The sequence below is a fragment of the Phalacrocorax carbo genome, chromosome 29 (genome assembly GCF_963921805.1).
Source record: "Phalacrocorax carbo chromosome 29, bPhaCar2.1, whole genome shotgun sequence".
Lineage (NCBI taxonomy): Eukaryota > Metazoa > Chordata > Aves > Suliformes > Phalacrocoracidae > Phalacrocorax > Phalacrocorax carbo.
The window spans coordinates 1,438,516-1,450,195 of NC_087541.1; the positions used below are offsets into that span (position 1 = coordinate 1,438,516).

Genomic DNA, 11,680 nt, shown 5'->3' on the forward strand with positions numbered 1-11,680 from the left:
TCCCCAAGGGAGCCCTGTTACTCTGGGGATCTCAGGGGGCTCCCCAAAGACACCCTGTTACTGTGGCGGTCTGGGGGGGGCCTCCCACAAACAGCCCGTTGGGGGGCTCCCCAAAAGCACCCTATTACTCGGGGGGAGCCTCTCACAGTCACCCTGTTAGCAAGAAGGGGGAGCTCCCACAAACAGCCCGTTGCTCGGGGGGGGGGGGGGGGGGGGGGCGGCTTCCCAAAGGCACCCTGTTATATGGGGTGGCTCCACAAAGGCACCCCGTTACTCGGGGGAAGGGCTCCCCAGAGGCACCCCACTAACACAGCAGACTAGGGGGGACTCCCCAAAGGCATGCCATTACTTGGGGGTGGGGGGGGGTGGGGTGTCCACAAAAGCACTCTGTCATGCAGGGGGGGCTTCCCAAAGGCACCCCTGTTACTCGGGGGGAGCTCCCCAAAGGCACCCCCGTTAGTACGGCGGTCGCGGGTGGGGGGGGGCTCCCCAAAGGCACCCCCGTTAGTACGGCGGTCGCGGGTGGGGGGGGCTCCCCAAAGGCACCCCCGTTAGTACGGCGGTCGCGGGTGGGGGGGGCTCCCCAAAGGCACCCCGTTAGTACGGCGGTCGCGGGTGGGGGGGCTCCCCCGGCCCCCCGCCTCACCGATGGAGACCAGCTTGATGTTCTCCCTCTCGAGGAACTCGAGGGCCACCGAGACGTTCTCCAGCTGCATCTGGCGGAAGGTGGGGCGGGCGTTGTACTTGCGGCCCATCTTCTTCTGGCTGAGCACCTCCAGCAGCGCGATCAGGCGCAGCCCGTCGCCCAGGTCGGTCTGCAGGTTGCCCACCCGCTTCTGCACGCACTTGAGGTGCTCGTTGCACCAGCGGGTGAAGGTGTTCTGCTGGATGCGCTTCCAGGGCGCGTCCTCCGCCAGGTCCTTCTCGGTGGCCGGCATCTCCCCGTCCGCCTCGCCGCGGGACGACGCCTCCTGCGCCCGGGCCCGGCCGGCCGCGCTCATGCCTTTAGCGGGGGGCGGCGGGGGGCGGCGGGGCGGGGCGGGGCGGGGCCGCGCCTGCGCCGGCGGCCGGCGAAGGGGGGCGCCACCTGCGGGGAGAGGGGCGTCGGGGGGCGCCGGGGGAGGGGGAGCCCCGCGCCCCCCCCGCGGGACCCCGCACCGGGCGGGGGGACACGACCCTCGCACCCCCCGACTTGGGGACCCCCCGCGGGACCCCGCACCGGGCGGGGGACGACACGCGACCCTCGCACCCCCCGACTTGGGAACCCCCGCGGGACCCCGCACCGGGCGGGGGGGGGACACGACCCTCGCACCCCCCGACTTAGGGACCCCCGTGAGGCCCTGCCGCGGGACCCCGCACCGGGCGGGGGGACACGACCCTCGCACCCCCCGACTTAGGGACCCCCGTGAGGCCCTGCCGCGGGACCCCGCACCGGGCGGGGGGACACACGACCCTCGCACCCCCCGACTTGGGGACCCCCGCGCGGCCCTACTGTGGGACGCCGCACCGGGGGGGTGGGAGGGCGGGACCCCGCGCCCCCCGACTTGGGGACCCCCGTGAGGCCCTGCCGCGGGACCCCGCACCGGGCGGGGGGACACGACCGTCGCACCCCCCGACTTGGGAACCCCCGCGCGGCCCTACTGTGGGACGCCGCACCGGGGGGGTGGGAGGGCGGGACCCCGCGCCCCCCGACTTGGGGACCCCCGTGAGGCCCTGCCGCGGGACCCCGCGCCGCGGGGGGGGGGGGACACGACCCTCGCACCCCCCGACTTAGGGACCCCCGCGCCGCCCCACCGCGGAACCCCGCACCGGGGGACCCCGCACCGGGGGAACACCCCCCCGCCGGAGGACTCCCACATCAGGGCATCACCCGCACGCCCCCGTCTGGAGACCCCCGAGCCGGGGGGACACCCCCACGCATCCATTCCAGGGGACCCCGCACCGGAGGGCTCCCCGCCCACGCCAAGCTGGGGACCCCCACTCCAGGGTATCACACGTGCACCCCGACCGGGGCACCCCCACACCGGGGATCCCCCACTGAGGCACCCCTTTGCTGCACCCCTAATTAGAGGCACCGCCGCGGCGCACCCCAGAGCTCCGCCCACACCCCCATTTAGGGACACAACCCCTGCACCCCTATCCGGGGACCCCCCCATGAGGGGCCCCACTTGCTGCACCCCGAGGTAGGGACCCGCTACAGAACCCCCATGAAGGCACCCCCGGTACCACCCCTATTTGGGGACACACACACCCCCCCCCGCTACCCCCAGACTTTAGGGGGGGCCCCCCCAGGGCACCCTGACTTGGGGGGACCCGCGGCTCGCTCCTGCTCAGGGGACACCCCCCCCCCCCGCCCAGTCCCCAAATGGGGGGCGGGGAGGGGCTGCCACGCCCGGCCGCGCCCCCGCCGTCTCCGGGGTCACCCCGCAGTCCCGGGGGCCCCTCTCACGCCCCGACGCCCCCCACGGGGGTCTCAGACCCCGAGAAAAGCCCCCCCCCGAAGGGGTGCCAGGAGGGGGCCCCCCCGCTGTGATGGCAGAGAGGGGTCCCCAGACCCAGAGAGGCTCCTCAGCGTCCCAAAACAGGGGGTGCCCCCGCTCCACAGACATGGGGGTCCCCCAGCCACATTCAGGGGGGGTTCTCGTCACGACACCCCAAGGGGGTCCCTCAGAGGGTCCCCAGACCGCCAAAAGAGGGGTCCCCCCAACTGCTCCCCCACAGTAGGGTCCCCCAGCCCCAATCCAGGGGGGTTCTCCTCATGACACCCCACAGGGCCCCTCAGAGGGTCCCCAGACCCCCAAAAGACAGGTCCCCCCCACTGCTCCCCTAATGGGGGCGTCTCCCAGCCCCATTTAGGGGTGTTTCTCCTCACGACACCCCAAGAGGCCCCAGACTCCCCCAGAGGGGTCCCCCACCCCATTCAGGGGGGTTCTCCTCACAACACCCTGCAGAGCATCCCTCAAAGCCCCCCCAGACCCAAAAAAGCGGAGCCCCCCCCCCGCTCACCCCACAGCAGGGTCCCCCAACCCCATTTAGGGGGGGATGGGGTGTCTCCTCATGACACCCCGCGGGGGTCCCTCAGAGGGTCGCCAGACGCCCCCGAGGGATCCCCCAGCCCCATTCAGGGGGGGTTCTCCTCATGACACCCCGCGGGGGTCCCTCAGAGGGTCGCCAGACGCCCCCGAGGGATCCCCCAGCCCCGTTCAGGGGGGGTTCTCCTCATGACACCCCGCGGGGGCCCTTCAAAGCCCCCCCAGACACCGAAAAGCAGAGTCCCCCCATTGCTCACCCCACAGTGAGGTCCCCCCGTCCCATTGGGGGGGGGTGTCTCCTCACGACACCCCGCGGGGGTCCCTCAAAGCCACCTCAGACCCCAAAAAGCAGAGTCCCCTCCTTGGCCTCCTGACAGCAGGGTCCCCAGACCCCCACAGCAGCATCCCCCAGCCCCATTTAGGGGGGGGTCTCCTCACGACACTCACAGGGGTTCCTCAGAGGGTCCCCCAGATTCCCCCAGAGGGGTCCCCCAGCCCCATTCAGGGGGGGTTCTCCTCACAACACCCCACGGCGGTCCCTCGGAGGGTCCCCAGACCCCCAAAAGAGGGGTGTCCCCGTACTGTTCACCCCACAGTAGGGTCCCCCAACCCCATTCGGGGGGGGGTCCTCCTCACGACACCCCGCGGGGGTCCCTCATAGGGTTCCCCCAGACCCCCAAAAGCGGGGTCCCCCCCACTGCTCACCCCACAGAGGGGTCCCCCAGCCCCATTTAGGGGGGGGTTCTTCTCACGACACCCCGCGGGGGTCCCTCAGAGCCGCCCCTAGCCCCCCAAAAGAGGGGTCCCCCCCACTGCTCACCCCACAGAGGGGTCCCCCAGCCCCATTTAGGGGGGGTTCTCCTCACGACACCCCGCGGGGGTCCCTCATAGGGTTCCCCCAGACCCCCAAAAGCGGGGTCCCCCCCACTGCTCACCCCACAGAGGGGTCCCCCAGCCCCATTTAGGGGGGGTTCTCCTCACGACACCCCACGGGGGTCCTTCAAAGCCCCCCCAGACACCGAAAAGCGGGGTCCCCCCATTGCTCACCCCACAGTGAGGTCCCCCTGTCCCATTGGGGGGGGGGGTGTCTCCTCACGACACCCCGCGGGGGTCCCTCAGAGGGTTCCCCCAGCCCCCCAAAAGTGGGGTCCCCCCCACTGCTCACCCCACAGAGGGGTCCCCCTGCCCCATTTAGGGGGGGTTCTCCTCACGACACCCCGCGGGGGTCCTTCAAAGCCCCCCCAGACACCGAAAAGCGGGGTCCCCCCATTGCTCACCCCACAGTGAGGTCCCCCTGTCCCATTGGGGGGGGGGGGGTGTCTCCTCACGACACCCCGCGGGGGTCCCTCAGAGGGTTCCCCCAGCCCCCCAAAAGCGGGGTCCCCCCCACTGCTCACCCCACAGAGGGGTCCCCCAGCCCCATTTAGGGGGGGTTCTCCTCACGACACCCCGCGGGGGTCCCTCAGAGCCGCCCCTAGCCCCCCAAAAGCGGGGTCCCCCCCACTGCTCACCCCACAGAGGGGTCCCCCAGCCCCATTTAGGGGGGGTTCTCCTCACGACACCCCGCGGGGGTCCCTCAGAGCCCCCCCCCAGCCCCCCAAAAGCGGGGTGCCCCCCCCCCTCCCCCCCGCGGGAGGGGGCTGTTTCTCCTCGCGCCCCCACCCCACGCCCCCCGCAGCCCCGCGCTCACCGGAGCGGCGCCGGTGGAGGCTCGGGCGGGGCCGGGCCGGGCCGGGCCGGGAGCAGCCGCCGGCGGAGCCGCTGGAGCCGGGGCGCGGAGCTGCCGCCGCTGGAGCCGCCGGAGCCGCTGGAGCCGCCGCGGCCGCGCGGGTGGCGGTACCGGGGGGGCGCGCGGCGCGCGCGGAGCCTTAATTGGTAACGGGCGGCGGGAGCCCCGCCCCCGCGGGGGGGCGTGGGAAGGGGGGCCCGGGGGGGGGGGGGGCGTGGGAGGGGGGGGGGCTCCGTGGGAGGGAGGGGGGCGTGGGAGGGGGGGGGCTCCGCGCGGCCCATGGGGACACCGTGGGGTGGGGTGGGGGCTCCGTGGGGCTGGGGGCCCTGCCGAGTGGGGTGGGGGCTCTGTGGGGCTGGGGGCCCTGCCGAGTGGGGTGGGGGCTCTGCGCGGCCCATGGGGACACCGTGGGGTGGGATGGGGGCTCCGTGGGGCTGGGGGCCCTGCCGAGTGGGGTGGGGGCTCTGTGGGGCTGGGGGCCCTGCCGAGTGGGGTGGGGGCTCTGCGCGGCCCATGGGGACACCGTGGGGTGGGATGGGGGCTCCGTGGGGCCCATGGGGACACCGTGGGGTGGGATGGGGGCTCCGTGGGGCTGGGGGCCCTGCCGAGTGGGGTGGGGGGTCCGTGGGGCTGGGGGCCCTGCCGAGTGGGGTGGGGGCTCTGTGGGGCTGGGGGCCCTGCCGAGTGGGGTGGGGGCTCCGTGGGGCGGCGGGAGCCCTGCCGAGTGGGGTGGGGGCTCTGTGGGGCTGGGGGCCCTGCCGAGTGGGGTGGGGGCTCTGCGCGGCCCATGGGGACACCGTGGGGTGGGATGGGGGCTCCGTGGGGCTGGGGGCCCTGCCGAGTGGGGTGGGGGCTCTGCGCGGCCCATGGGGACACCGTGGGGTGGGATGGGGGCTCCGTGGGGCTGGGGGCCCTGCCGAGTGGGGTGGGGGCTCCATAGGGCCCATGGGGACAGCGTGGGGTGGGATGGGGGGGTCCGTGGGGCCCATGGGGACACCGTGGGGTGGGATGGGGGCTCTGTGGGGCTGGGGGTCCAATAGGGACCACATGGGGAGGGGTGGGGAGTCCGTGGGGCCCTATGGAGAAAGGGGACCTATAGGGACCCCCTAGGGCAGGATAGGGGCTCTAGGGGGTCCTATGGGGAAGGGGGACCTATAGGGACCCCATGAGACGTAAAGGGGCATTATGGGGCCCTGTGGGGAAAGGGGTCCCAATAAGGATGCTGTGGGGCAGTAAAGGGGCTCTATGGGGACGGGGGACCCATAGGGATGCTGTGGGGCAGTAAAGGGGCTCTATGGGGATGGGGGACCTATAGGGATGCTGTGGGGCAGTAAAGGGGCTCTATGGGGATGGGGGACCTATAGGGATGCTGTGGGGCAGAATGGAGGCCCATAGGGACCCCACAGGGCAGTAAAGGCTCTGTGGCACCCTATGGAAAAGGGGGATGCTAGGGGGCAGAATAGGGGCCCTATAGGGTATGGGGGGCCTACGGAGATCCCTCGGGTCCGGGAACGACCCACAGGGGGGCTTTAGTGAAGGAGGGGCCTGTAGGGATGCCATGGGGCAGGAGGGGACCCACAGGATGCCAGGGGACCCTATAGAGCCCTATGGGGCTGGGCCCCCCCCCCTTTGGGGTCAGGAAATGAGGCAGCGCCGGAAGCGGCTGCTCCAGCCGGGGCCCCCGATAGCACCGGGGGTCGTTACGGGGGGGCTCGTTACGGGGGGGCTCGTTACTGGGGGGCAGCTTGTTATTATGGGGGGCAGCTTGTTACTGGGGGGGCTCGTTACTGGGGGTCATTATGGGGGGCAGCTCGTTACTGGGGGGCTCGTTATGGGGGGGCTCGTTAATGGGGGGCAGCTTGTTACTGGGGGGCTCGTTACTGTTACTGGGGGGGCCTCGTTACTGGGGGTCATTATGGGGGCAGCTTGTTACTGGGGGGCTCGTTACTGTTACTGGGGGGGCCTCGTTACTGGGGGTCATTATGGGGGGCAGCTTGTTACTGGGGGGCAGCTTGTTACTGGGGGTTATTATGGGGGCAGCTTGTTACTGGGGGGGCTCGTTACTGGGGGTTATTATGGGGGGCAGCTTGTTACTGGGGGACTCGTTACTGGGGGGGCTCGTTACTGGGGGTCATTATGGGGGGCAGTTTGTTACTGGGGGACTCGTTACTGGGGGGGGGGGGCTCGTTACTGGGGGGTGGTCGCGGGGGGCTTCTGTGGCCCTTCACATTGGGAGCCCCGGCAGCGCACAGGCGCCCTTGCACACGCGTGTGCTCTCGCACGCAGGTCCCGGCACGCGTGTTGCACACCTGTGCGGGGCCTCGCCCCACTCCCCCCCCCGCGCAAGCACACGTTACACGCCTGCACCGGGCGCCACGACGCTCCCACGCGCGCCAACACACGTGTCCCGCGCGGCGCCGCCCCGCTCCCGGACACGCGAACGCGCTACACGCCTGTCACACGTGCAGACACGCGTGTTACCCACGCAGGGAGGCTCCCCCACGTCGCACGCCTGCGTGGGCACCGCGTCCCGCGCACTACGCGTGTTAACACGCCTGCGGAGCGCTCCGTGCCCTTCGGAGGTGGGGTTGGGGGGTACAAAGGGGTCTTGGGGGGGGGGGGGGTGTTTACCCCCTATGGGGTTTTGGGGGGGCCCTGTGGGGGGTGGGGGGCCGGCGTGGCTCCATCCCGATGATCTCACCCCCGCTGGAATCTGGGGGTGGGGGGGGTTGGGACGTCATTGAGAAGCAGCGGGTGGGGGCAGGGAGCCCCGGATGCCTGGGTTGGGCCCCCCCCCCCAACCACACCCCCCCCCCCCCCCCCCCACATCCCCCCCCCACATCCCCCCCCCCCCGCCACGGGCAGGAATTCGGCCCCGGAGCTGAGTCACGGCGGGTTCGGTGTAAACACGGCCCCGACCCTGGCGCTCCTTCCATATAGGGCCCGAAAACGCGCCGGCCCCCCCTCGCCCCCCCGCCAGAAATAGAACCCAGGCGTCCGGGCGGCCCCTCGGGACCCCCCCCCCGCCCCACGGCGTACGCCGTGGGGCGGGGGGGGGGGGTCCCGAGGGGCCGCCCGCAGCCCCGTGCCACGTCCCCCCCTTAATTAGCAGCGTTAGCATCGCTTTCCACCTCTTTAATCCAGTTATTGGGTGCCCCCCCCCCAAAATCCACGCGTGGTGGGGGAGGGGGACACCCCGAATCCACCCTCCCCCCCCCCCCCCTTTCCCCCAGCAGTGAGCCCCTTGGGGGGGGGGGGGGAGGGGTGTCAGTCCTGGGGGGGCCCCTCGGCCTCGGGACGTCCCTGAAACGCTGCTGCAGGGCGGCCACCTGGGTCTCTGCGGGGGGGGGGGGGGGGGGGGAAACATGGGGGACCCCCAAAAATGGGGCCCCCCCCACCTCAGTCAGACACAATCCCAAGCGTGCCCCCACACCCCCCTAAAACTCCCAGCCCACCCCCAGTACCCCAAAAGCCCCCCTGTAACCCCCGTAACCCCCCCCCACAAGAGCCCTGGGTGGGTTTTGGGTGCCCCCCCCCCCCCCCCCCCCCACACTCACCCATCGCCTGACGCCAGGCCCCCCCCGCCAGCCGCGCCACCTCCGCCGCCGTGTCGTCCATCTGGGTCACGGCCCCCAGGCTCTGGGGGGGGGGAATGGGGGGGGGCCGTGGGGTGCTGGTGACCCCAGGACCTCCCCCCCACGGAGCCCAGAGACCCCAACCCCCCCCCCTTAGGGGGAGCAGGGACCGCCAGACCCTTACAGAGGGTTCAGAGACACCCCCCCCCCCCAGCATCCCATAGAGAGCCCAGAGACCCCCTAAGTGCTGCCTGCCCCCCCATGGGGCCCAGGGACCCCCCACCCCCCTGAGCGTGGCTATGGGACCCCCAGGCCCCCCCCCAGCACCCGAAACCCTCCCTGCAGGGCCCAAGGACCCCCCAACACCCTCCTGTGGGCTCCAAATACTGCCCCCGACCCTGAGTTCCCTGCGGGGCCTGGAGCCCCCCCCCAAATCCTCCCCTATAGGGCCCAGGGGCACACCCCCCCCAAATCCTCCCCTATAGGGGCCCAGGGGCACACCCCCCCCAAATCCTCCCCTATAGGGCCCAGGGGCACACCCCCCCCCAAATCCCCTCCCCTATAGGGCCCAGGGACCCTCTCAACCCCCCATGGAGCTCAGGGACCCCCCCCCCCATATCCTCCCCTATAAAGCTAAGGGACTCCCCCCAGCTCCCTATGGGGTCCAGAAAGCCCCCTAACTCCCCCCATAGGGCCCAGGGACCCCCACAAATCCCCCCTTGAGGAGCCAGGGACCAGCCCAGTGCCCCATACATCCAGAGACCCCCTAACACCCCCCAAGAGGGCCCAGGGACCCCCTCAAATCCTCCCCTATAGGGCCCAGGGACCCCACCCAAATCCTCCCCTATACGGTCCAGGGACCCCCCCCAAATCCTCCCTATAGGGCCCAGGGACCCCCCCAAATCCACCCCTATAGGGCCCAGGGACCCCCCCCCCAAATCCACCCCTATAGGGCCCAGGACCCAAATCCTCCCGTGTAGGGCCCAGGGACTCCCCCCCAAATGCTCCCATGTAGGGCCCAGGGACCCCCCCCAAATCCTCCCCTATAGGGCCCATGGGCACACACCCCCCCCAAATCCTCCCCTATAGGGCCCAGGGACCCCCCCCTAAATCCTCCCCTATACGGTCCAGTGACCCCCCCCCCCAAATCCTCCCCGATAGCGCCCAGTGACCCCCCCCAAATCCTCCTCTATAGGGCCCAGGGACCCCCCCCCCAAAACCTCCCCTATAGGGCCCAGGGACCCCCCCAAATCCTCCCCTATAGGGCCCAGGGACCCCCCCCAAATCCTCCCCTATAGGGTCCAGTGACACACCCCCCCCCCAAATCCTCCCCTGTAGGGCCCAGGGACCCCCCCCCAAATCCTCCCCTATAGGGCCCAGGGACACCCCCCCCCCCAAATCCTCCCCTATAGGGCCCAGGGACCCCCCACGCCCCCCCACCTGCATGAGTTGCTGCAGGCTCTGCTGGACGGGGGGGGCCAGGGGGCCGCAGGGGGCGAGGACGGGGGGCTCCCCTTTGCCCCAGGGGTCCCGCAGCTCCATCGCCCCAAAAGCCGTGGCCAGGGCGGCCAGGTCGCGCCCCGCCACCCCCAGGGCGGGCAGGACGGGGGGGGCCGGGCCCGGCGACCCCCCCAGCTCAGGGCTCTGCGGGGGAGAGGCATCAGTGGGCGACACACGCCCCCCCCCCCCCAGGGCGAAAGGGGGGGGGGGGGTCCGCGCCCCCTCCCCGGGGACCCCCCGCGCTCACCTGCGCCTCCAGCAGCTCCAGCTGCCGCCGCACCGCCCCCAGCGCCGCCGCCAGCTCCTGCCCCGAGGGTCGGGGGTCCCCGGGGGGGGGCGGCGTGGCGCCGGGGGGCTGGGACCCCCCCGGGGGGCTGCCCCAGTGCTCGAAGGTGGGGAGCGGCGGCGGGGAGGGGGGGCTCAGGGCCGCCAGCCCCTCGGGGGTCTCCAGCAGCTCCTGCAGGAAGCAGTCGGTGCGGTGCAGGACCGTGTGCCTGGGGGGAGAGGGGTGGGGGGCAGCGGGGGGGGTGGGGGGTCCCCGGGGGTCCCCGCGGGGGGCGGGTGGGGGGGCAGCTGGGGTCCCCACCTGCTTTTGGGGGGGTCCCCACTCTCCTCCCCTGGCGGGGGGGCCGCGTCCAGCAGGTCCCTGATGAACTCCAGCTGCTGCTCGGGGGGGGCCGTGCCCTGGGGGGGGGGCGGGGGGGTGACCCCCAAAACCCCCCGAGCCCCCTCAACCGCCCACCCCCCAAACCCCCCCGAGCCCCTTCATCCCCCACAACCCCCCGAGCCCCCTTAACCCCTCACCCCCAAAACCCCCCGAGCCCCTTCACCCCCCACAACCCCCCGAGCCCCCTTAACCCCTCACCCCCAAAACCCCCCGAGCCCCTTCACCCCCCACAACCCCCCGAGCCCCCTTAACCCCTCACCCCCAAAACCCCCCGAGCCCCTTCACCCCCCCCACCCCACAAACCTTAAACCCCCCCCAGCCCCCCGAACGTCCTTAACACCCCTCCGACCCCCCCAACCCCTACGACCCCCCCCAGCCCCCCCCACCTCCACCAGCGCCACATCGTCAGCCCGGCAGAGCATCAGCCTCGCTCCCAGTTCGGCCAGTTCTGGGGGGGAACAAGCACTGGTTGAGCTGGGGGGGGGGGTGTCGGGGTGTCGGGGGGGGGCTGCCGGGGCGGGGGGAGCGGGGGGACCCCCTTACCTTGGAGCCGGTCATCCTTGGGGCCGCTCCGGAGCGCGTCCAAGCGGGCGGCGGAGGGGGGGTGCACCCTGCGGGGGGGGGGGGCGGGGCGGGGTGAGGAGGGGGCGCGGCGGGGGGGGGTCGGGGGGTGGGGGGCTGGGCGGGGGTCCCGCCGTACCGCGCGCACGCCCACTCCAGCAGGGCGAGGCGCCGCGCCGAGGGGGTGCAGAGCAGCCGCAGCGCCTCGGCCGGTCCCAGCGGCAGCCATGGCGCGAGGGGGGGGCAGTGCAGGGCCTGGGGGGGGCGGGGGGGCGTCAGGGACCCCCGGGGCGCGCCGGGGACCACCGGAGCGCCGCCCCCCCCCCCCCCGCGCCCCCCGCCCACCTCCAGCCGCTCCAACACCGCCGCCGCCGCCGCCGCTGCCGCCATTTCCCGCCCCGCGCGGCCGCCGCTCTCCCATTGGCCACCGCCGCGCCGCTCGGGGCGCTGATTGGGCGGCGGCGCCGTGAGGCCCCGCCCGCCGGGCGGCGCTTGCGCGGTGTCCACCCGCTCCCCGGCCCGCTGGCTGCTATTGGCCAGCGCCTTCCCGCCGCGGCCAATGGGGGAGCTTCCCGCCCTGGTGCGGGGCGGGCGCGCCGCGCGCCCCCGATCATTG

General features: G+C 72.7%; 2 protein-coding genes across 3 annotated transcripts in view; both read right to left on the reverse strand.

Annotated features, from left to right (window-relative positions):
- Positions 1-4,862, reverse strand: part of FLNA (filamin A) — a 32,951-nt gene extending 28,089 nt beyond the window's left edge. The window contains exons 1-2 of one of the 2 annotated variants that reach the window (XM_064475456.1): positions 4,723-4,862; positions 647-1,087 (exon numbers count right to left, since the gene is read on the reverse strand). In XM_064475456.1, the coding sequence (XP_064331526.1) occupies positions 647-1,001 (355 nt within the window). In that variant the 5' untranslated portion in view covers positions 1,002-1,087; positions 4,723-4,862. The remainder of the gene's footprint in view (positions 1-646; positions 1,088-4,722) is intronic. The other variant, XM_064475458.1, reaches the window with a different exon arrangement.
- A 3,000-nt stretch (positions 4,863-7,862) lies between these two features.
- LOC135318283 (HAUS augmin-like complex subunit 7) lies at positions 7,863-11,454 on the reverse strand. The gene is made up of 9 exons (XM_064475442.1): positions 11,410-11,454; positions 11,204-11,319; positions 11,047-11,114; positions 10,890-10,951; positions 10,423-10,520; positions 10,084-10,330; positions 9,777-9,980; positions 8,319-8,400; positions 7,863-8,098 (listed from the first exon to the last, which is right to left on the reverse strand). Exons 1-9 carry the CDS (start codon positions 11,452-11,454, stop codon positions 7,863-7,865), a joined length of 1,158 nt encoding a protein of 385 aa, XP_064331512.1.
- Positions 11,455-11,680: the final 226 nt, after the last annotated feature.